Source organism: Sus scrofa, chromosome 10 (genome assembly GCF_054392235.1).
Source record: "Sus scrofa isolate SSC_HxYL_T2T_F1_AM1 chromosome 10, Sscrofa_HxYL_maternal_Yorkshire_Landrace_v2.0, whole genome shotgun sequence".
Classification (NCBI taxonomy): Eukaryota; Metazoa; Chordata; class Mammalia; order Artiodactyla; family Suidae; genus Sus; species Sus scrofa.
The window spans coordinates 19,072,401-19,096,134 of NC_139392.1; the positions used below are offsets into that span (position 1 = coordinate 19,072,401).

General features: G+C 52.7%; 1 protein-coding gene across 18 annotated transcripts in view; it reads left to right on the plus strand.

Annotated features, from left to right (window-relative positions):
- SDCCAG8 (SHH signaling and ciliogenesis regulator SDCCAG8) overlaps nucleotides 1–23,734 on the plus strand; it is a 247,588-nt gene that overhangs the window by 222,253 nt on the left and 1,601 nt on the right. For 9 of the 18 annotated variants that reach the window (XM_021064178.2, XM_021064172.2, XM_084979275.1 and 6 more), the window contains 2 exons: nucleotides 16,078–16,204; nucleotides 22,729–22,888. In XM_021064178.2, the coding sequence (XP_020919837.2) occupies nucleotides 16,078–16,204; nucleotides 22,729–22,842 (241 nt within the window). In that variant the 3' untranslated portion in view covers nucleotides 22,843–22,888. The remainder of the gene's footprint in view (nucleotides 1–16,077; nucleotides 16,205–22,728; nucleotides 22,889–23,734) is intronic. The other 9 variants (XR_014817478.1, XR_014817477.1, XM_084979272.1 and 6 more) reach the window with 2 other exon arrangements.

Here is a 23,734-nt window from a genome sequence, read left to right on the forward strand (position 1 = left end):
TCAGTGGTACTCTGAGCGAGGAAAAGTCATTGTAATTTATTTTGCTTTGTAGTGATGCAGTCTTACGTTCCCCCCCCCCCCACTTTCCCAAATAGAAATGAAGCCTAGAGCGTGTGCGACTGGGCTGCAGTAGGGGAAAAGCAGAGTCTGGAAACCTGAACATGTCTTCAATCTGTCATTACGTTTATGCCCTTGTGTCTGAGGCAAATGATTTTTACCGTCTTGAGGTCATCAGGGAATAATTTAGAGATTGTTACTGACTTTTGCCTAACCAGCTATTTCCGATATGGATAACAGTGTTACTGGAAAAATTTCAGATCACGTGCTATTTCATTTTTGTGACTTCTTTGTATCTATATTTAAAAAATGATTCCTATCTGATATACATAGGTTAAAAACACATTCCTTCCCCACTGCCCCCCGAACTCATTTCATACTGAAGTGTTAGGCTGTTCTTACTTTGTCTTCTGAATTTAGGATCGGGGCAGGGGGTTGTCTGCGGAAAACACAATTTTGATTATCCACCAATTGGAAGAAATTACTCCTTCAGTCCCTTTTACCATCCAAGTGTACGGTGGTCCCAAATTTGTCAGCATTAGAATTTCTTGAAACAATGCAATTAAACTGCAACATATTTCCTAACATTCTTAATTAAGACAGTAACTGAAAAATGTAGATTAACAGAAGTTACTGTTTTTATCAACATATTTTCTTTCTTTCCCGCCACCGTCACGTCCCCCCTCCCCCCACTCGTTTCTGCTTTAAATGTCTGATGTCAGTTTCGTCCACATGTACATTATGCACATGGCACCAAAGAAACAAAGTAAAAAATTCTCTTTTAATTCTGAGCTGCAAGCCCAGCGCCACATGCACTGTCTGTTACATGTCGCTTCTTATGAGGTTCATGCTGGGAGTTGCTTTTTAAAGGCAAAGTGTTTCTGAAGGAAAGAGTTCAGGTTGCGCAGATTGTGTTAGAAAAATCTCACTGTCTCCTAGTGGAATTAATATACTGATTATTCTGTGCAGGCTCAAACTGGCAGCATGTGCAAAAGTTCAAGAGTGTCTGGGAACTGAAATATGGAGGAGAATTTGGGAGAGTGAGCAGAGACAAAGAATTGGAAGTAGGGTCTAGAAGTGAAACTAATGGTAACTTTGTAAGGCGGGGAGCAGTAATTCGGGCATGAACAATTGTGTCATAGAGCAGTACCCAAGGTATTTTTATGGAATCAGGAAGTCCTGTCTTCCATGGCACCATTTAGGATGGATTATAAAAGTCGGTTTCGTTATTGGATGAGAAGGGGAGGAAAAAATGAAGATATGTCATACCCAGCACCTTTTAAATTTTCATTTCTTTGGGTCCTTAAGATATTTGCCAATTTCAATTAAGTCATATGACAAGCTTAATCACCAACATAGATATTTAAACGGGTTGTAATATTTCTTCAGCTTCTCTATTAGCCAAGATTTTCCTTTCCTGTTTAATTAAAAATTGAGTCCTCCATGGTCAACAAACAGTGATTAATTTTTTGTTGTTGTTTACAAATACGGAATTAAAAGGTAAGAAGAGCAAACACCATCACGCAGCACTTCCCATCACAAGGAGACCAAACTTTTTTCACATTGCTTCTCAGGGGAAAGAAATTGGGACGTGAGCTTGGAGTTAATGAAGCTTTCATCCATCTCCTTCCCTCAACTGCCATCTCGGCTTAATCCTCTCCTTCTGCCAAAGTCCAGAGGCCCTGCGAGCCCCCGCGGAGCCTCCGGAGCCAGATGCCCGGCACCAGCCCCTCTGCCCGCGGCCCGCCCGCCGCCCCCCCATCCCGTTCTGGGGCCGCGGGGCAGCCGGGCCGAAGGGCGGGGAGGGCGGGACACGGGACGGTTGGGCGGAGCTGGAGGGGGCGCAGCGCCCGGAGGCGCACGTGGAGCCCCTCCGACCCTCAAACCCGCAGAGGCACCGTTGCCCAGCGCTGGGGGGCAGCCGGGCTGGCGATTCCCGATGCGCTCCGAGGGGGAGGGCTTTGCTTGGTGGGCTCTTTGGACGAGGCGGGCACCAGACGAGGCTCGTCCCTGCGTGCACAGCCGCCCCTAACGCCATCTAGGAATCTCACTAAAACTCTCTCCACATGACTCTGGGAGTCTGGGGTCAGTAGATGCAAACTATTGCCTTTGGAGTGGATAAGCAATGAGATCCTGCTGTAGAGCACAGGGAACTATATCCACTTGTGATGGAACATGATGGAGGATAATATGAGAAAAAAAAAATATATATATATATGTTTGTATAACTGGGTCACTTTGCTGTACAGCAGAAATTGACAGCGTTGTAAATCAACTATAATTAAAAAAAAAAAAGACGAAGCCTTATAATGGCGGTATCTAAGATGGGGAAAAAACCTACGTTGTGTTTGGGAGTTACTCTTTTCTAAAGCAGGAAATGATCCCTGCGGGGACTTGGGAAAGAGGGTCCTCTCGTTGCTCTGTGGGTCACAGTTGGGGAGGATATTGGTCCTGCCTGTACACCTCTTAAAGGGGTGGGGTGCTCTTAAAAGGGTGCAGGGTAAGGCTGCCCCTCCCTATCCCCTAGCATACAGCCCTGCTGCCTCTGTGCCCCATAGCCCGCCACCTTATATTGTGACCGGTTGTTGGGGCAATTGTTTCTACTGCTCTGAACCTTGCCTCTCCCATCACAGCCACTAGGGAACTGCCTTACACAGATAAGTGCTGTATGGATGATTTAGCATGTCTGGGGGTTTCTTTTTTGTCTTCTTAGTATCTGGGCACTGTGATCTGCAGGGGTTCCCAGTCTACAGAGCAGGTGCTCACCAGGAGTGGGGGCCATGACTGGGAACTGCGTCCTGTCCCTTGAGGGCCTCTGGTACAGCGCTGAGTCCACGGCAGGGGACTGCAGTTTGCTGCCTCCGATCACCCCAAGCCTCTCCTTGGCTTGCTCTTCTGCCCCCTCTTATTCCAAGCCCCCACTCTCCCTGAGCCCGTCCTGTGGTGACACTCTCGGCCCTCTGAGCTGAAGCCCGTCTCCTCTGCTATCTCACGGATGGCGTGTCTTGTGTCCGTAGATGCTTTCTGCTTGGAGCGCCTCAAAGTTGATTGATGACGAAGAGATGGCGCTAGGTGTTTTGATTCCAAAGCCATCTTAATAGTGTTCTCTTTGCCACCTCCCTCAAGGCCACAGTGGTTTCCTGGGCTACATGGAACATTTTGTTTACTTGTCCTACTTAAAAAAAAAAAAAAAGACTAAGGCGTGTTGGAAGCCTAGACTGGTTCTCTTCCCATTTCTTAAAATTCAGAATTCTGCAGCCCGAACATTAAACAATTGATTTAGCTGGTTCCTTCTCCCCCAGGATGGCACATACAAGGGCAGGATCTGACTTTGCCGTCGGAGCCCATGAGAAACCAAACGCGCCCTCCGGCAGGCCTGATGACTCGGCTCTGCCATGGACCTTCTAGCTGGAAGAGTGATGCCATCGTAGTTATCCCAACACTCATCACTGTGCAGAGGATCCCCTTTTACTAAATGATTTATTACTCTGCGCAGAATTCCTTTGGCTGCAGGTTTTATTTCTGAGTCACTCTGTTCAGCTCAATTGGCCGCCTTCAGTTACCGTGGCAACCAGCAGATGGGGTTCTTTGACAAGGGTCAGCAGGGAGGCTGCCTGGGTGTAGACTGAAGAGGAGCTAAATAATAAAAGCTCTCGGCATTGACAGTTCGTTGTGGATGGCCAGGAGTCATCAAATAACTTTGCCTTAAAACCCAGTTCAATGTATGACAGTAAATGCACCCGAGTGACTAAATCTGCTGACTTAGCTGCCATGGGCTCACTCTTATTTCATCGCACTCCTGCAACCAGTTTGACCTCCTCCCAGGCTGGGGCTGGTCAAACATGAGGGAACTCGAGGCTCCCACGCCTCCCCATAGTGTGGAAGCTGTTGCCTCCCAGGACCAGTGCTGCAGGGTGTGTGTCTCTGTGGGCTCCAGGAAGTGGACCTCCTTAGAACAGAATCTTCCAGCAACGCCACACTGTGCAACTGTTTCTAAGCACAAGTGTATTTCCAAATAACTAGTTTTCGTTTGAGGGGTTTGTTGGCCTCACCTGCAGCATGGGGAAGTTCCCTGGGCAAGGGATCGAACCCATGCCACTACAGCAACCCGAGCCATTGCAATGACAATACCAGATCCTTATCCTACAATGCCACCAGGGAACTCCCAAATAACTAAGTTTTTTTTTTAGGGCCCTATCTGTAGTATATGGAAGTTCCCAGGCTAGGGGTTGAATTGGAGCTACAGCTGCCGGCCTACACCACAGCCCTGGCAGTGTAGGATCAAAGCTGTGTCTGCAACCTACACCACAGCTCAGGGCAATGCCAGATCCTTTCGCACGCTGATCAAGGCCAGAGATTGAACCCACATCCTCACAGATACTAGATGGGTTTGTTACTGCTGAGCCACAACAGGAACTCCCCCAAATAACTAATTTTTGAAAGAGAGTGCTCAGGCTTGAGTTTAGGCTGGGTGCAGCAGGAGAGGTGGTGTGGCTTTTTCTGCTGGCACTTCTCAGAGCCCTGGAACCAGGGGTGGCTTGTTGCTACTCTGCAGATGTGATTTTCAGCAGTCTTCATTCCTCCATCCTGTTTTCCTTTGCACAGTGAGGCTGTGCTCGCCATGACTCTGCTCTCAGGTATCTGAGACTTAAGGCAAATGGTCTCCTAGGTTCTTCTAAGATTTTTGCCACAGTAGCTCCTGTCCCTACAGTTTCATGGTCCAGACCCCTTATATGGACATCCTCCAAAGAGGTGACAAGCTCAGCCTGGTCAGACAGGTTGCACTTTAAAACTGCAAGGTAGGAGTTCCCGTTGTGGCTTACCGGGGGCAACAAACCCGAATGGTATCCATGAGAACGTGGGTTCAATCCCTGGCCTCGCTCAGTGGGTTAAGGATACAGTGTTGCCGTGAGCTGCAGTGTAGGTCACAGATGAGGCTTGGATCTGGCGTTGCTGTGGTGTAGGCCAGCAGCCATAGCTCTGATTCAACCCCCAGCGCCTGGGAACTTCCATATGCTGCAGGTGCAGCCCTAAAAAGACCAGGAAAAAAAAAAATTAAGGTAGTGACACAGCAGATGTTCCTAAGTGACCTGAAGGGAAATGGTACCTCCCATCTAGAGGCAGCTGTGTGTTCACAGTTGGTCCAGCAGAAAGCCCTGGTGGCATTATCAGGGCTGCAGGGCGCTGCCTGGGCCCTCCGTGCACACCGGCTGCCTGCTGGCACCGGGGCCCGCGGAGAGTTTCCCAAGCTGGTTTTGGAGCTTCTGGACTCCTTCCCCTGCACCCTTCATGTCAGCACCAGTCTGTGAACTAAGTTGGTGTGGTTTCCAGCTGAGGAGACCTCAACTTGGTCCGTGACAAGGGAAGAATAGAGAGGGAGAGTGTTTAGAAACTCGTTTAGCAAGGAGGCCGTGCAGCCGCATTTTTATTGAACTTTATAAAACCATTGATCTGCAGTCCAGTGGAAGTTCAAAAAGAGCAACAGCAAAGCCAAATCTGTTCTCTTCCCCAAGCTAGGTGGGAAAGCCCTGGGCTAGGGATTCTTCCTCTTCCCAGCCCCGGGGCTGGAAAATGGTGGTGTCAGCCACTTCCTAGTACCTTGGCAGTGTGTCACCTTTCTCAGGGTTCTTGCCTGAAACATGATGGAGGATAACGGGAGAAGAAGAATGTGTATAGTATATATGTGGGTGACTCAGACACTTGGCTGTACAGTAGAAAATTGACAGAACACTGTAAACCAACTATAATGGAAAAAATAAAAATCATTAAGGTTCTTGCCGCAATCCTTGTTCTTTTGGTATGGAAGCAAAGTCAGGCTTTTTCTAAAAAGGATTTGGATGGCGCAGAGCACTAGATTTGGAGTCAAAGGCCATGGGTTTCAGTCCTAGATTTACCGTAGACTTTCTGTGTGACCTTGGACAAGTCACTTGTGCTCTCTGGGCCTCAGAGTTACTGTAATGGGCAGAACTCCATGATGCTAAGGTGCGTCTCCTCTCTAACACGACCTGACCATTTCGGAGACAGGAGCAGGGGTCTTTTCCCCATTGTGCCCCGATGCAGCCGCCTGCTGTATTGAAGAGGCAGCACGGGCTCAATGGAAATTTGAGAGAATGAAAAATTAAAGGGGCCGTACAGGAATGTAAATTCCCTTTATTAGAAATGTAAACTTTTCCCCAGAATGGCAGGGCTCTTAGAATGAATTACTCCATTTCAATCACTATTGAATAGGGGAGATTCAGGCAAAGGAAATTTAAACAGCAGCCCAGCCATTGAAAGTGCCTGAATTTCCTAAGTGAGGATAATGGGCTAGAACAGGTCCCAGATTCCTAAGCATGTGGCGTAATTGTGCTGATTCGGTGTGACCACATTAATGAGATGGAATTTTCTAAAATGCAGAAGCAATTTTTAAGCACTGGAACAAAGTATACAACTTAAAATTAATATGGCTTATTTGCCAAATTAATTACCTAGACCAGTAATTAGGGGAATGGGGTTTTCAAAACTTCAGCTTGGGGGAGTTCCCATCATGGCTCAGCGGTAAACGAATCTGACGAGCATCCGTGAGGATGCAGGTTCAAGCCCTGGCCTTTGCTCAGTAGGTTAAGGATCCGGCATTGCCGTGAGCTGTGGTGTAGCCAGCAGCTCTAGCTCCGATTTGACCCCTAGCCTGGGAACCTCCGTATGCTGTGGGTGAGGCTCCCCCCAAAAAAGACAAAAACTAAAAACTAAAAACTTCAACTTGGGCAACCTATATTGTTATGACTGGTTACCTGGCCATAACTGAAGACAGGAGCATGGGACAATTCTGTAAAGTCGTAGTATTGTAGGAGTTTGGAGCCCAGAGAGAACTTAGTCATCTTCTAGCCCAGGGGCTGGTAAATTTCTTTTCTAAAGGGTCGAGTAATAAACACTTTAGGCTCCGTGGCCATATGGTCTCTGTTGCAGCTACCGACTCTGCTGTTACAGTGCAAACGCAGCCATAGTCAATACGCGAGCGGACGAGCATGGCTGTGTTTCAGTGAAAGTTTATTTAGGGGCAGTGAAAGTTGAATTTCACAGAATGGAAATTTACGTCACAAAATACTACCTTTTAATTTTCTTTTAATCATTTAAAAATGTAAAAAAAATATATATATATATTTTTTTGAGGGCCACACCCACGGCATATGGAAGTTTCCAGGCTAGGGGTCCAATTGGAGCTGCAGCTGCTGGCCTACACCACAGCCATGGAAACATGGGATCTGAGCTGTGTCTGCGACCCACACCGCAGCTCACGGCAATGCAGGATCCTTAACCCACTGAGCAAGGCCAGGAATCAAACCTGCATCATCATGGATACTCGTTGGGCTCCTTAACCGCTGAGCCACGACAGAAACTCCAGTAAAGAACATTCTTAACTTACAGATAGTGCAAAAACAGGCAGTGGGCCAGGCTGGCTTTGGCCTGTGGTGTGAAGTTTGCTGACCCGCTTCTAGCTTGTGTTTTTAAGACTGACATCAAAACTTGGGAGTAGACAGCATGGTTTTCATTTAGGGAGTTGGCTGTTTTGATGATCAAAACTGGAGCCATGCAAAAAAAAAAAAAAAGAAAAAGAAAAAAATTACTCTCCAGAAGAACCCATTTTGTTATGTGATGGATAACTGTGAGTCACAGTGTACCTGTGCTTCTCACTAAACTTGAGAATTTCCATCAGAATCACCCAGAGGGCTGCTTACTTGACTACCCCTACCAGGTTTTCTGGTTCAGGAGGTCAGGAGGTGTTCTTTGCTCAGTTTTTATTTTTTATTCTTTTTTTTTTGTCTTTTCAGTGCAGTACCTGTGGCGTATGGAGGTTCCCACGCTAGGGGTCTAATCTACAGCTGCCAGCCTACACCACAGCCACAGCAACGCCGGATCCTTACCGTGAGGCCAGGGATCGAACCCGCAACCTCATGGTTCCTAGTCAGATTCGTTTCCGCCACGCCACGACGGGAACTCCTCGCTCAGTTTTTAAAGTGAAGAACCTGAGGCTGAGGGAGCTCAGGCCTCTTGCCCAAGCAGAACAGGTAGTTTGTGAGAGGATTCTGAACCTTCGTCTCCTGTTTCCAAATCTAGCACTCATGCATCGCTTCTAGGATTATTTTAATTAAGTGACACATTTCAACAGGATGCTTAAACATTTTTATACATTATGTTCTTTCAGGGACAAAGTTACTACATATTAAAGTGTACTTATACCACAGATGAAATTAGGGTCTTGGAGTTCCAGTTGTGGCTCAGCGATAACAAACCCATCTAGTGTCCATGAGCATGCGGGTTCGATCCCTGGCCTCACTCAGTGGGTTAAGGATCCAGTGTTGCCGTGAGCTGTGGTGTAGGTCGCGGACAAGTCTCAGATCTGGCATCGCTGTGGCTGTGGTGTAGGCCAGCAGCTGCAGCTCTGATTCAAGCCCTAGCCTGGGAACCTCCATATGCCACATGTTCAGCCCTAAAAAGCAAAGAAGGAAGGAAGGTAGAAAAAGAAAAGAAATGAAATTAGGGTCGTATGTTTGGTATAAATCTTGTCCACTGTAAGTGGTTTGCTCATTCTGACACGTTTATCTAGCACCTTGCTAAGTGCTGGAGGCAGAGAGCTGAACCGGATCCCCTTCCCGTCCTTAAATTCGTTGTTGAGAGGGAGAGGCAGACGGCAGTGACTGAAGCTGGGGTGGATCAGGGCCCTGGTGGGTGGAAGCAGTAGAACAGGCTGCAGAGAGATGTACACGGTTTGGGGACTGATCTCCAGAAGCCATGCAGATGGAAAGGGAGAAGGCCAGGAGGATTCAGAACCAGGTCACTCGGGGTGGTCCCACCCACGCCAGAGGGGGGCAGAGGGAGGAGCCCGCCCCTGGTGGCTTGTGAATCCTGGCTCTCTGAACTTAGGCAGTCAGCTAACTTCTCTGTGCTTTGCTTTTCTCATGCACAAAACGCAGATGATAACACGGTGTAGTACTATTTGAAGGACGAATTTAGTGAATGAATGGAAGATGCCTGCAGTGCTTCCTGGCCTTGAGTAGATGCTTGGATAAATCAGACTGCTCTGCTGGGAACAGGGGAGAACTGAGCGAATATTTTGCAGTCACAGTATCTGCACCTCTGAAGTCCACATGCTGGTTGAAAAGTATTCTTCATTTCCATGAGGAGGCCCCTCTCCCTGGGGGACTGTGGGCCTGAGCGTTCTGAGAACACTAATCTAAGAGGGGGAAGGAAAATCTTTACTATAGGCAGTGCCCAAGGGAGGGAGGGGATTCTGGTCTGAAAACATTTCAGGACAAGACATTTTACCATCACCACCACCACTAACCACCCCCCCCCCAAAAAAAACAGCTGCAGTAGTTTGTAGGAAACTCCTAGGTTCATTGTTGAGTGGAACTAAAACCTGTGATTCGAAACACATATTATGCATGAGGACGTTGGCCACTGCTAGGGTTAAGGAGGATACGTAGGGGCTGAGCTGGAGAGAAATACAGAAGGAGTGGCCCCGAAGGCCTGGCACCAGGTTCCCAAGTGTTCATTTGATTATTATGCCTCCTAACTGATTTAGACACTGCATATATTTTGTATGTATCACATACAACACACAAAAATTTAAATATATGTATTCACAGTATTCATAGCAAATGAGTGTCTGAAGCACAGGACCAGAGCTGGCAGCTTGCGCTGCTTCTGTTTTGCATAAGATCTTCCCAGCCCACTCGGCTCTATAAAGTCATTTTGTATTTCACCACTTGCTCCATCTTCTCTTGAAGTCATGCATACACATATATTTTTTGAAATGTTGGTTCTGATGGTGCAGGCGGGGTGTGGTGGAGAGCGTCCCTGTGGGACCAATAGAGATGTGCTCGGGCCCCGCCCCGGTGCCAGGCTCTCTTCATTGTATCTGCACCCGGGGCCTGCTTGTTCCCATGGTAACCACTACCCCCACCGGCCTGTGACCCCTGGGAAGCTTTGCAGGGGTGAGCCCGTGCTGACCGCTCTACCCCAGCGTGGGTGCAGCTGTGTTTCTCCCCGAGGCTCCCGTCTGCCCAGTGGTGGCCAGTCCTTAGGAAGTGGGCCCTGTATCTGCGATCAGGATAGCGGCCCAGCCTGGGTGCAGCGTGGCCTGGAAGTCTCCTTCCTTGTGGACTTGCAGTGCCCTGTGAGGGCAGGGGGGCACCCGGGCTAGGGTATTGGAGGTGGGGGAGGGGATGGCCTTCCGACCTGGCCTGGCCGTGACTCCTGGAGCATCAGGACAGGGTGGTGCAGACAGGGAGCGTGTCTGGGGGCCTCTGGGAGAGGAGCTATCGGCCTTGAGATTGGAGCATCCAAGTTAGGGATTGAGCTCTGTAATCTGATGATTCTACATCCCCCTCCTTTTTGGGGGGTATGTGCCCATGGGTGTGCCACGTGGAAGTTTCCAGGCCAGGGATCGAACCCCCACCACAGCAGTAACCTGAGCCACAGCAGCAACAACACCAGATCCTTAACCCACTGAGCCACCAGGGAGCTCTGATCCCATCTCTCTTTGCCGCTCTGTGGAACCTTTGTGCGGTCGGCAGCTCCTCCTAGCAGGAGGGGCTGCTGGAAAGTCCTCAGCCAGGTCAGCTGAGTGCAGCCCTGCTTCACGCCTTGGAGGGGAAGTGGCTGAAAACAAAGGGCCCAGACAGAACAAGAAATTGAGACCTCTCAGAAGGACAGTGATGCCAAAATCTGCACAGGAGGAACAAGGAGTTTCTAGCCCTGTGAAATCAAGAGGCGCCGTGTCCCAAGCAGAGGGGACCCTGGTCATAGGTGGAAGGAGCAGCGAGGCGTCTGTGTGGCTGGAGAGCAGGCGCCGGCCACTGCCCCAGGCCCTGCAGGGGTTGGAGAGGGGCCAGCTCATCCAGGGCAGGTCCGGATGCCCATGTCTGCCTGAGAGGCAGCCCATCAGCTGGGCCCCATGTCCCAGCCCCTGGCCTGCATTCTCACCCTTCAGAGCAACGATTTGGCCGTCACCCCACAGCTGTACCTTTTTTCTTGCCCTCTTCCTGGACAGTAAGGGGGCTGCTGAGCCAGAGCTCGCAAAGGCTCGGTTCACCTGGCCTGCCCGCCCTCTGCCTCTGGAGAAAGGCCCACCTCTGCCCGGGTGCCTTCCTGCCCCTCGATCCAGCCCCCTTTGCCGCGAGGATTCTCCTCCAGGCCCTCCACCAGTTCCTTGCGACCTCCCTGAGTTCAGTCACGCCCCTGTCCAGAACAGTCTCCTGTCTTGTGCCCCGGCATCGGCTCTTGCATAGACACCATGAATGACTCGTCCAGTGTCACTCAGGTGGCAGGTGGGGATGTGAGGCAGTGCCCCGCTGCTGTCTCCTCTCTCCTGCATCCACGGTGTCCTCTGCCTCCCCTGCCTGCTGCCGGCCTCTGCATGTGGCTGTTCCCCAGGCCTGGCCTGGGACCTCTTGCTACAGCAGAGGTTCCTGGCTGGTGGGAGGTGGGGGCCCGGCTATCTGTATTTTTAACAAACTTGACAATCTTTGCCAGGCTCTCCTGGCACATTCCTGGCCTCACCTCTCAGCAGGTTTGACTGGCACAGCTGGAGATCCAGCCGGACCCTTCCTTGGTCCCAAGCCGAACAAGTGCTGGGTGAGTGGGTGGGTCTTGCAGGTGCCGCACCCTGACCCCAGAACTCCTACTCCAGGCCTGGCCCTCCTCCCAGCCTCTCTTTCTTGGTTAATGGCCATATTTGTTAGTTTGGCTCAAAGCTTTACTGGGTCCAGCATTGCCTCCTTCCGAGCAGCCCTCGGCCTCTGGTCAAGCCACACTGCCCAGCTTGAGGTTCCCCGGCACCACTGCCTTGGCAGTGCCACCTCCCAAGTGGGCAGGCCCTGCCCCTGGCCCCTGCCAGAGCGCATCCCCGCCTGCCAGTCGAAGGACCTTGGACAAGTCATAGATCCTGTCTATGCCTGTTTCCTCGTCCTCGAGGTAAGGGACTGCCCTGAGCACCGAAAGGTTAGAGGCGAAGCCCTCAGGAGACGATGGCGACTGTGGCGACGTGTTCCCTAAGCGGGCAGAAGCCGTCCTGGACCTCGACCCTGCCCTGAGGGCCCAGTGCTTTCGTGGCTTGGCAGTGCCCTCTGTGCAGCACTTTCTTGTCTCCTTCACTGGCTGGGAGGCCCCTAAAGGGAGGGCTCTTTTGTGGTTCTTGACCCATGGGAAGTGTTGACTAAGGGTTGGCTGCTCTGCCGGGTGAGCTCCATGAATCCCCAGGCATCACGGTGCCTGAGGACGCCTCGACTCGGGCGGGCTTCGCCTCCGCTTTCCACCGCTTTCTCATTGCTCGACGTCATGCACGTTTACCGAACGTCTCGGTTTCAGTTTTCTCATCTGTGAGATGGGACGATCCTGCTGCGGCCCCGACCTCTTAGGACTGTAGTGAACTCTAATGAGGTAATCAATGCAGAGGAAGCAGCTCAGAGGCTCAGTGAATGTCAGCTCTCAGGAGTTAGCTCTCCTCAGCAGCTGCGGTTTGCTGAACTCAGGACAACAAAAATGAGAGCAGGGACCACCATGGACGGTGGAAGACAATTTATGAGTCAGTAGGACACACCCCAAGGAGCCTCTTCTAACTGACTGGGTGATGCAGATTCACGCACAATGTAAGCTGGGCTGTGCAGTGTTTGGGGAAGGCTGTCCTAAAACATACCTTTTTAATTAAAAGAAAGTCTTCCCAGTAATCAAAACTGGCCTTGAGAGAGCTGCTATTGCAATATATTTCCTTAACACAGTCCCTTTTCATCTAAAATCTGGGCTGTATTTTTTAAAAAACAAATGTGAGTTTGGCTTTGTTGTTTTTGCCTTTTCTGAGCGTGTGGTTGGCTTCGTTGCTGCATATGGGGCAACATAATAGAGGCTGCCTCTGAAAAAAGAGGAAGTATATTTATTTAAAGAGAGAAAAACAATCATTAGGGGAACTGCTTGGAGGCTTCAAGTTGAGTCAAAGTGAATCCAGCCTTGGCTCTTCAGCGGTGAAGCTATAGTACCCGCTGGGCTGGCCTCCTGAAGGAAGGCAGGACTTTCCCCCGGCTCAGTGGTGCTTCTGCAGGAAAACCTTGAGCAGCTGCTTTCCTGCTTTGAAGCGGGGCTCACATCCAGGGCCTTGATTCAGATGCTCGGGGTGGGGCCTGGGTGCTCCTGGTCGCTGCTGCAGGGCCCCGAGGCCCACAGGGTGTAGCATACTACCAGTTGAGCCTCATTGAGTTTCCCAGGGCCCCCCTGGAGGTGGGTCTAGGCAGGAACTGGCCCCATTTCTGGTGGCAAGCCGGTGTGGCCAGCCCCTGGCCAGCTTTTGGTGCAGTGAGAACAGGCTTTGCTCAGCCCATAGCTCTGGACCAGGCAGCCACTCTTTTCAGGAGCCCAGATACACACCCGACCCATCAGTCAGCAGGAACGTCATCTCAGTGACCGCAGCACAGGGCAAGGGACCACACAGAGGATGGCCACTCCTGGTGCCGCCTTCTTCTTCTTCTTCTTTTTTTTTTTTTTTTTGTCTTTTTAGGGCCACACCCATGGCACATGGAAGCTCCCAGGCTAGGGGTCACATCGGAGCTGCAGCTACTGGCCTACACCACAGCCACAGCCACGCCAGATCCAGGTCGAGTCTGCGACCTACACCACAGCTCATGGCAATACCGGATCCTTAACCCACGGAGTGAGGCCAGGGATCAAACCCGCATCCTCATGGATCCTAGTGGGGTTTGTTACCACTGAGCACGACGGGAACTTCGTCTTGGCTCCTTCTTGCCTTTAAGCCTTAATGGTGTCATCTGTTTATCCCATGTTTCTGTTTCATTTGTTTGGAGCAAGCATGAAGCCAAGGGGCTGCTGGCTTTGAGCCAGGGGCTCTCCCCATACCCAGGTTTTGATTGGAGAGGGCTAGCTACCTAAAGGTTTACAGAACTCAGCTGCTAAGGAGGATATTGTCCACCTGTCTGATTCAAATATCAAAGCATGAGATTTGTCTGCTTCTCAAGGAAGAAGGTTGTTGCAACATCTCTGCATCTTCCATAGCACCCCGAGCAGAGCAGCTGCCCACATGAGTGGGTCAGCCTGGGCGGAATGCCGCTGCCCCTGCCGGCCTTTCCATGCTGAGATGGTGATGGAGGAAGACTTCTGCTGGTGTGATGCTAGTGAGGTGGTCTGGAGACCATGTGCCCGGGAAAGACTGCCCCATGGAATGGCATGACGGGTGGCAGAGGGAGTGGACTGGGCGTCCCAAAGCTGCAATGGCTTCTCTGGAGGGAACTTATTTTTCTCTCTTCCAAGATTAGAGGAGAGTAACAGGAGCCAGGGGGCGGTAATGGGATTTATATACGGTAGGGCCGCAGGCAAGGGCTGGCGCTTGGATGGAAGATCCTTGCTCTTGGGTTCTGCGCCAGCCAGATTCAGGGAACGGAGAGCCTCTGTAGCCCAGGCTCGGGGCGAGAGAGACCCTGAACCTGGCCTTGCGCAGCTACAGACACAGAAAGGAAGAACGGAGCTATTCCGGCAGGGAGCAGGGGCGCGGGGGGCGGGGCATAGGCTTGTGGGCGTGGTCAGAGCAGGCCCCTACCGGAGAAGCTTGCGCAGTGCCTGCTAAGACCCGCGTATCCTCAGTGCCAGCCCTCGCACCCTTGCAAGGTAGGACACCTTGCGGAGGGGTAGCAGAACGCAGACTGAAAAGCCAGCAACACCGGTCCGGGGTGAGTGTGCCTTCCAGGGCAGCTGGACCAACCAGCTGCAAAACCCACTGGAGGGTCTAGAAGGGGGTGGGCCAGGTGCCTTCTGGGAAATGGGGAGGGTTGCCCCTGGCCGAAGGATCGCAGAGAGCGTGAGTCAAGTTCTGGATCATCATTAGGTTTTCCGGTTTTACCTTCTCCAGATGCTACGTCCCTGTTACTCAGCGAGGCTGCCCAGATCTCCCAAAGTCCCAAACATCTGTCCTTGCGGGTTTTAGTTGTGCTCAGAGCCCCCTCTCAGGAGAGCTTGAGCCTGAGGGCAGGCTGAGCCCAGTGTCTGCAAAAGAGTCTTCGAGGGTTCTGACTCGGTGTGGGACTGTAGCCTGGAGTTTGAGGCGCAGTTTGAGGTTTTTTTTAAGTCGATTGAAGTCGAGTTCACTGACAAGCTGTGATCATTTCTGCTGTACAACAAAGCGACCCAGCCATGCATATACACACATCCGTCCTCTCTCGGATTCTTTTCCCATGTAGATGATCACAGAGCACTGGAGAGAGTTCTCGGGGCTCTATGGCAGGTCCCTGTTGGCCACTCGGTCCCTAATTTGCGCTTTTAAAATCCTTTCCTTGTGAAAATACAACCCAGGGTTATGCTGGTGCTTTTTGCTCGGAGGAAGGCCTAGGGCATGGCCAGCTTCTTCCCAGAACACTTCTGGGTGGCTACTCAAGTCTGAATTTAGTGCTAGGCTTCCATTGCCATGGGGGTGCGTGCGGTAGGAAGCCGTCTGTGGACAGATGAGGGTAATAGTTGGAGTGAATCAGCGAGTCTGGAGGGGAGAGCCCAGCAGCAGAATGACAAATTTAGGCTCTTTAAAGACATCTGGTCAGCGATGCTGAAGCTCGTGGTTGACTGAGTGATTAATAACGGAAGGCCCTTAGTGAGTGTCACCGCCGTCCCTGCCCCCTCCCTGGCAGGGCGGCCGGCTGCTCCAGCCTGGCAGGAACGGTTCCAGCTGGACCACGGGGGGCACTTAGGCCCCTCATCTTTGGCCTTGGGGAGTTTGAGGTTTGAGTATATCTTCAGTTTCATCTGCACTGAGGCGGCTTCCGCTTCCCTTTCTCATTGGGTACAGTTCCATTCACCTCATCCAGCGCGTCCAAAGGCTTCCAGTCTGGCTCACTGTGACTTGCAGCTCATGGTTCAAGGTCAGGAGCGTCCCTCCAGCCCAGGACACAGTGGCACAAAGGTCAAGGGCTGTCTTTGCCCCCACTGCTCCCTGAGGCCTCCTTGCCCCCTGTTCTCGGGACCCATCTCTCATTCTGGATTCTTCTCCAGGCTGAAGCAACTGGACAAGCACGGCCAGGCCACAGCCCAGCAGCTGGTGCAGCTCCTCAACAAGCAGAACCAGCTTCTGCAGGAAAGACAGAGCCTGTCGGAAGAGGTGGGACGCCTGCGAGCCCAGGTACCCTGCAGGGTGGGCTTACCTGCCAGAGAACACGCTGGGGTGCGTGGGGTCTTTAGCTGCGTCTTGCCAGGCTGAATTCCCCCCGGGGTCCTGCTGCTCGGCGAGTAGGCTGGGAGGGAAAGCTTGAAGGGGGTGCTGGGTACAGTGGGCGCGGGGGTGGGGGACACAGAAGTGTGGGCCCTCACCTGTCATCTTGAGGGGGCCGAAGTTTGTGCATGAGAACAGATCCACCACGAATCCCCAAGCCTCGCGGAGGGCAGGCACTGCCTGGCGGGCACCACGAGCCAGAGGCGCGGGAGGCGGCAGGTGGGGTGGGCTGCAGTGGCCTGGGGGCTTCCTGGAGGATGTGGACAGTCTGACTTGGTGGAGGAAACGGCGAGATCTTGTGAATGGGATGCAGCAGGAGCCTCTAGTCCTAAATCAGGATAATTGAGCTAAGATCCGGAGGGCTTGCGGAGGGCCTGGCAGCAATACACAGATTATTGAACATGCATTACATCTCCCTGCCCACGAGCGAGCCTGCAGGATTGATGACTGTCTCCGTCTGACAGGCAGGGAAACAAACGGAGGCTTAATCCAGCCACCCAGCTAGCAAGTAGGGGCGCTGCAAATGGAGCCCAAGCCTGAGGCTCCCCATCGCCCTGCCTGCCTCATCGGGGCTCTCCCTGTCCAGGTTGGGTCTGCGGTCTCCAGCAGGGATCAAGGAGGAGAGAGGCATCCAGCCGAGTGTGGACAATGGATGAAACCTTTTCTCCCCAAGTTGCTTCCCTTCCTGTTGGCAGCGAGGCTGGGCTTTTCCCCCCCATCAGGCAGTTTGTTAGGATAATGAGGGTCCGTGGCCTGGCCGGGCCTCAGCCTCTAATTAGGATTCGCGCCCAGGTGCTCCGTGAGGACCCGGGGGACGATGTGCAGAAAGTGCTCAGAATGATTAATGGGAAAAATGCAGCTGGAAATGAAAATGATGAGACATCGCCTCTCCCTCTTTTTGCACAATGACCGCGTGCCCAAATGGGTCCTGGGGAGTCTCTTCTCTCAGGGGCCACGCCACTGAGCTCGGACCCAGTAGACCGCGCCTGCCTCCGAGGCCGCCTGCTGAGCCACGTGGCCTGCGTCGCAGTCATCAGGCTTGTGAACAACTCGGTAAAGGACCCGGTTCTGGCCTCTCCTCTCACACAACCGCGGGGCACCCCTGGGAGCAGGGCCCCCGAGTCTGCATTTTAACAAGCTGATGGGATGATTCTGGAGGTCACGGGAGTTTGAGAGCCTCTTTGGGGTTGGGAGGCAGAAAGAACGGCGAATGACTGCAGAATGTGTGTCACTGTCCTTAGGCTCCACGCAAGTCACTGAAGGCGCTTCGAAGACTAGGTTTCCATATCTGCACAGTGGGTACTGTGCCAGCCTAACCAAAGGGACATTGGAAGTGTCAGAGGGGGGCGGCTGGGAGGTGCACGGCAGACTCCCTTGCAGATTGCAGGCCTCAGCAGTGGCAGGGTGTCCTCTGCCCCCTCCTCCCCCGACTGGAAAGAAGGGTCCTGGCAGAGGCACGGCTTGGGCGATGCTGCTCACTCCTCTCTCCCTGACTCCTCCGGGGAGCGCAGGCCAGAACACAGCTGTCTGGGCCGTTCCTTGTCGGGGGGCCGGGGAGGTGCAGCCAAAGGTCAGGGCCACGGGTCTCCAGGTGGCGGGAGGGACTGCGACTCATGGCCAGCAAGGAGCTCCGGGCCTCTGGGGGCCGAGGACAAGCTCTGGACTCGGCTTGTGGAGAGTCTCGTCTACCAGCTCCGAGCCCGTGGCGCTCTGCTCTCCGTTCTGGACCAGATCATTACCCTGTGGGGTTTGCCTTTTAACGCCCCATCTGTACAGCCCGCTCGGATCTTAGCATGGACCATCCACAGTTAGAAAGCTCTTCCAGGGATTTAAAAACTTGGTAATTGCCAAATGGATTGCAAAATTTTTATAAAACGCATTGGAAAAAAAAAAAAAAAAACCCTCAAAACCCTTCAAAAAAAAAGAGCAGGTCTTTCTTGCCTTGCCTGAAGCAACAGAAATGATTTGACCATCCTGTGCTCTATCTGATGCCTGGCCCACCTGGCTCACCTCGAAAGGGATCTTTGAGACTCAAATATTACATTTGGAGTTATTTTCATATGAACATGACAAAAGAAAGTTGGTAGCAGAAGTGTCGGCATTCAGGAGCAAATACTAGAGTTCAAAGGGGAGGCGGGAATCCAGTCTCGCAAGCTCTCCACTGAATATCTAAACCAGAGGCCTGCTTCTCCCACCCAAGTGTGGCATTAGATTCTCTTGTGCCATGAAATGAACTGGGTTTGGCTTCCAGGGAGCCCTGGAGGGGAGTAAGGCTGCTCTTTGCCCCCAGCTCAGCGAGCGCTATCTTCAGAGGGTCCTGGCTGACCAGCCACACCCAGCCCACAGCCAACCTTCTCCTGGAGAGAACTCTCTGGTTTCAGGAATGGTTTCACTAAAGCTCTCCCAGCCTCCAGCTGTAAGAACTTAATTTTGCAGGCCTGGGAGTTCCCGTTGTGGCTCAGTGGTAACAAACCTGACTGGTATCCATGAGGATGTGAGTTTGACCCCTAGCCTTTTTCAGTGGGTTAAGGAGCCAGCATAGCCAGGAGCTGCGGTGCAGGTCACAGGCACAGCTTTGCTGTGGCTGTGGCGTAGGCTGACACCTGCAGCTCCAATTTGACCCGCGCAGGAACTTCCATATGCCTGCAGGTGCAGCCCTAAAAAGAAAAAAAAAAAAAAAAAAGAAAAATTTTTTGCATGTCATACTCTAAAAATCTGTGTCCACTGGAATTCTCAAAAGAGAATGACTGGTTTCTGGCCGGGGCAGCTGCTGCGAGGCTGGCGCCTCCCTCCAGGTTGCTTCTGTGCCTGGGCCCTGAAGCAGATGAGGATGAGCTTGCGTTGGCCTGCGACCTCGGACGGGAAGCATCTAGCCTGTTCAGAAGGCTTCATTATCCACATTGTTTCGGCTGAACTTCTGAAACATTCACGACCTGCCACGCCCGGGGAGCTGCTCATGGTCCTAACTCCGCCAAGGTGACATTTTTTTTTGGCCATGAGCATTCCTGTCTCCCTGGAGGTGGCAGGTCTGCCAGAAGCTGACCTGGCCCTGCCGCCGACCTCCACCCCAGCGGGTGTGGCTCAGGGTGCTGATCGCCCAGCGCAGGGCTGCGTTTGTCCTTGGCTCAGGACTGATGAGAAGCACGGCTTTAGAAAATAGCCTTTAAAACATCATGAAGGGCTAGGCTGCTTCCTGGAGAGCGATACAGACATGAAAGCACCAACCCCACCTTGCTCCAAACACGGCTCCCTTCTTTCCTCTTCAGGGAAAAGGGGCGTCGTCAGAGACCCAGGCTGAGCGGACGCAGGCCCAGCCGGGACAGGACCGGGACGTGGAGAGGCAGGGAGGGGCCCAGGGAGAGCAGCCTGGGCCCCAGGGGGGTGTCCGCAAGGCTGGGCAGCTGGGAGCGGGGTCAGCGGCCTGCCACCCACGCCTGGGGCTCTAACATCTGGCCTGGAAGGGCGGCACAGCTGGTGAGGAATGAGGGTCTTTTCTCAGCGAGAATGGCATCCAAGAGAAGGGAGAGAATGGAACTCGTCTGTCCACCGAGAGGACTGTCACTTACACGGCACCCTTTACGCATTTCCGGGGTGACAGCTGTGGTGCAGGGTTGAGTCTGGGGCCGGAAGCCCCCTTCAGAAGCATCACATTGACAGTTTAGGAAACAGCTTCTGAAACGGATTTATTGGTCATCAGTTGGCCTCATGACTTTGGAGCATTTTCGGCAGTGAGTTTACTTTCTAATTTGATTTAAATTTGTGTGTGGATCCAGCAGACGTATGAGATCTTACTCAAAATCATGGGCGTTATCTTGTTACCCCAAAGGACTCTTGAAGAGAGCTGGAAAATGAGCTCAAGACACAAAGACAGATGACAATGGAGGGAGAAAAAGCCCACTTGTGACCCGGAGCAAAGGGAGGAGGGGGCCTCAGAGCCGGGGGCTCCAGGGAGGGCCCCACGCTGGGGGGCTGCACCTGCGGACCAAGCTGTGGGTCGCCCAGCTGGGACTTGGACGTGAGGGGTGTGTGGTGGTCCTTCCTTGAACCCCGGGGGCTTCGCCCAGTTAATTTCGGCGCTTCTACGAAGCTAGCTACCTGCAAGACAGATGGTGCCTGAATAGAACAGCAAATACACTGAATAAAATAAATTAAAAAGCCTCCTCCTGAACCAAGATTTTTTGGAAAGAATTCTAAATAGATGAAAACAAACAATTTGATTTCAACCAAATTGTTGTTTTTTTGTTTTTATCCTGATTTTCACCCGAATTGTCAGTCTCAAAAATAAACACTGATACATTCCCAGAAAATATTTTTCAAATAAAAACTGACTCTGTTAAAGTTTGCCCTGATTCTTTCAAAACTGTGTACAAGACACTGTCAACCAAAGTGACTTGCATATTTTTTTAAATAAACTTGAACATATGCAGCTAAAATGTCATTAACTCCCTGCTGCCTGCGTGTTGTTAGGGTGTGACGTAAGACCCCCCCGGGGGGCACTTCTAACCCAGGGGGTCTTGCGACCCCCAGAGAAACATCCCCAAGTAACTCAAATAGCAGCGTTTCACCTCTTCTTGTTTTGACTACAGGCCCCGTGCGTGATTAATATCGAGAAGCACGTACGGCTTCACTCAAGCCAGACTTGCTCTTCCGCTAACAGTTCACTTTGTCCAAGAGCGAATAATTTCAGAGTAAGCCTCACGAAGGAGAGATAAATTGAATTTTACATTGCTTCGGCTCCGTTTGCGCCACTTATTCCTTCCCGAGTCAGACATTACATTTTGCAATATAAATTCACAATCAAGATTTTAAAGGGAGCTAAATATTTTAATCCAATTAGACAAGTGAACAAAACACTGAATATTACATGTGGTGTAGATAAGTGGTTCTGCCTTTAAAAGACTGTAATCCCGTCACACCACAACCCCGAATGTCAATGTTGTCTTTATTTTTAACGCTTTCAAACACGAGGCAGCCAGAGGCTCCACTCTCTGCTGTTGGTGACACTGTCTGTCCTTTGGGAATTCTTAAAATCTATTTACCATGTTTTCATGGTTCGAATCAAACACAGGCCCCAGCCTGGGTGCAGGGACGTTCTTATGACTCATGGGATTCGCGAAGGCTGGAAGAGGACGGACTGGGTCCTGCGGTCGTGGAAGGAGCCCCCTGTCCGCGCGTGCCCTGGGGAGGAGGCGGCCGGCAGGTGCCAGCCCCTCCCCTCTGTCACTCTGAGGACTCCGAGCCTTTGTCCTCCAGGCTGACCGCCCCGTCTGTGCACAGGGCTCCCTGCCTCCCCCAGAAGCGGGTCCCAGGTCCAGCTCGAGATGCTCTTTTCCAGGAAGCCACTGTCCTCACCTTTTTTCTGCAGGGAAGTCTGCTGCCTCCACCTTGGCATTTTTCTGGCTGCTGCTGCTTTTTTTTTTCTTTTCTTTTTAGGGCTGCACACATGGCACATGGAAGTTTCCAGGCTAGGGGTCGAATCAGAGCTGCAGCTGCCGGCCTACACCACAGCCACAGCCACGTGGGATATGAGCCGTGTCTGGGACCCACAACCACAGCTCATGACAACGCTGGATCCTTACCCACCTGAGCGGGGCCAGAGATAAAACCTGCATCCTCATGGATGCTGGTCGGGCTCATTACCACTGAGCCACATGGGAACTCCAGCTTCTTTTTAGCACAAATAGAAAAATCTGGTCCAGAGAAGTGGAGTGAATGGAACTCGGTGGGAAACGCCCTTCCAGAGGCTGGAACTCACCCCCGGCCACAGGCCAGATGGAAGCGGGTGGGGGCTCCCCTCCGGAGGGGCAGGGGCCTGGAGCTGGGCCCCAGCTAAGCAGGCCAAGAGGGGACCTGGCTCCCTAAGGGCAAGGAGGGAGGTTCCATGTGGAGGGGCTGCCGAGCGGCTGGTGGGGAGCTGCACAAAGAGGCAGCTGGAAAGGCGGGTGGGCTGAGCTGCCTGCCGGTGGCTGGTGAGCAGGACACGGGTGCCTTGGGGCCCCCAGCCCAGACCTGGGCACAGAGCAGCAGAGAAGGCTTGGCTGGACCATGCAGGTCACCCAGAGACTCATTTTTTAAACTCTGAATGTTAAATTTTAGAAATAAATTAGACACAGGTCAGGATGTGTGGGGAGAAGGCTCTGTTAGGGTCTCAAGTGAGAACTGAGAAAACGGGTCCAGGCGTTGAGGCTTCAGGCTCTTGCAGGTGTGGAGCCTTGGTGTCCTCTGTGGACAGCGCTTCCGAAGAGCAGCTGCCAGGCCACCCGATGGCCCCGGTCAATCTGGGGGACAGCCACTGGCAACCGCAGATGTGGCCACACCACCCTGGGGGCCACAGCAAGGGGCCTTGGCGACAGGTCTGGAGGCAGAGGAACCATAAAACGGTGGCCGGGGGGCTCAAGCTCACAACCCCCCCCCCCACCCCGTCCCTCTGACAGCCAGACCGTGACACCGTGGTGTGGACAGCGACCTCAGTGCTGGCAGTGACAAACCTTCTGTATCTCTGGACACGCTCCCGGCTGGGGGAAGACCCGAGAAACATTCTTCGCTAAATGCAGCCGTCCAGGGTGACACAGAGGAAGACAGTGACGTAACAGGGTAAACCATTCCGTCACGTTTGCTGAGCTCTGGCCGTGGGTCTGGCGCCGAGCAGCGCGTCTGTGGTGGAAGCGGGAGGGGTTACAAAGCAAATGAGCGACAGCTGAGGAGACAGTGACGGCCGCGTCACACCCGGGACAAGGTGGGGCGGCCCTTGTCCCCGCGTCCGCAGGGGCAGATCCAGTGACAGCAGTTCCTCGAGGGAACCGCCAAGACTCGGGAGAACTGCGTGTTTCCTGGAGCTGGTGTCTTGCCTTTTCAGTGCAGTTGGTTTACGATGTGTCCGTTTCTGCCGCACATGCAGCTTGGTTTTAAAACCCACCTCTCCCCTCGCCTTCGGGTCTTAACTGCCCTGTGTTGTGCGTGTTACACACGTGTGTGTTCTTCCACCTCAGTTCCGTTCAGTCGTTCTTCTGCAACGTGCCGCTGGTGGTTTACACTCATCCTCGTGTTCAGAGACGCCCTGAGCCGTAACACTGGAGGAAAAGCCACTCTCCCTGGGGCCCCTGAGGGCGGCCACCCTGCCCCAGTCAGTGAGGACAGCAGGCAAGCCAGCTCTTGGAGATGATGCTTGATTGTGTGAGGTGGAGTTGGGGGCAGCCCCCGAGGACGGCCGGGGTGGCCCGGGGCAAGCTGGCCTCCCTGCAGAAGCCCGGGGTGGGGGTGGGGTGCAAGGGAGAGGGCCCAGCCGTCTCCCCAAACTCCAGGGGGCCACGCAGACCCTGATACCTTCCCCGGGACACACGAGGCCTCCCGCTGTGCAAGGGGGCTGCACACACAATTTGCCGCTTGCCCCATGGCAGGACCCCAGACTTGAGTTGCCATTGTGGCTCAGTGATAACAAAC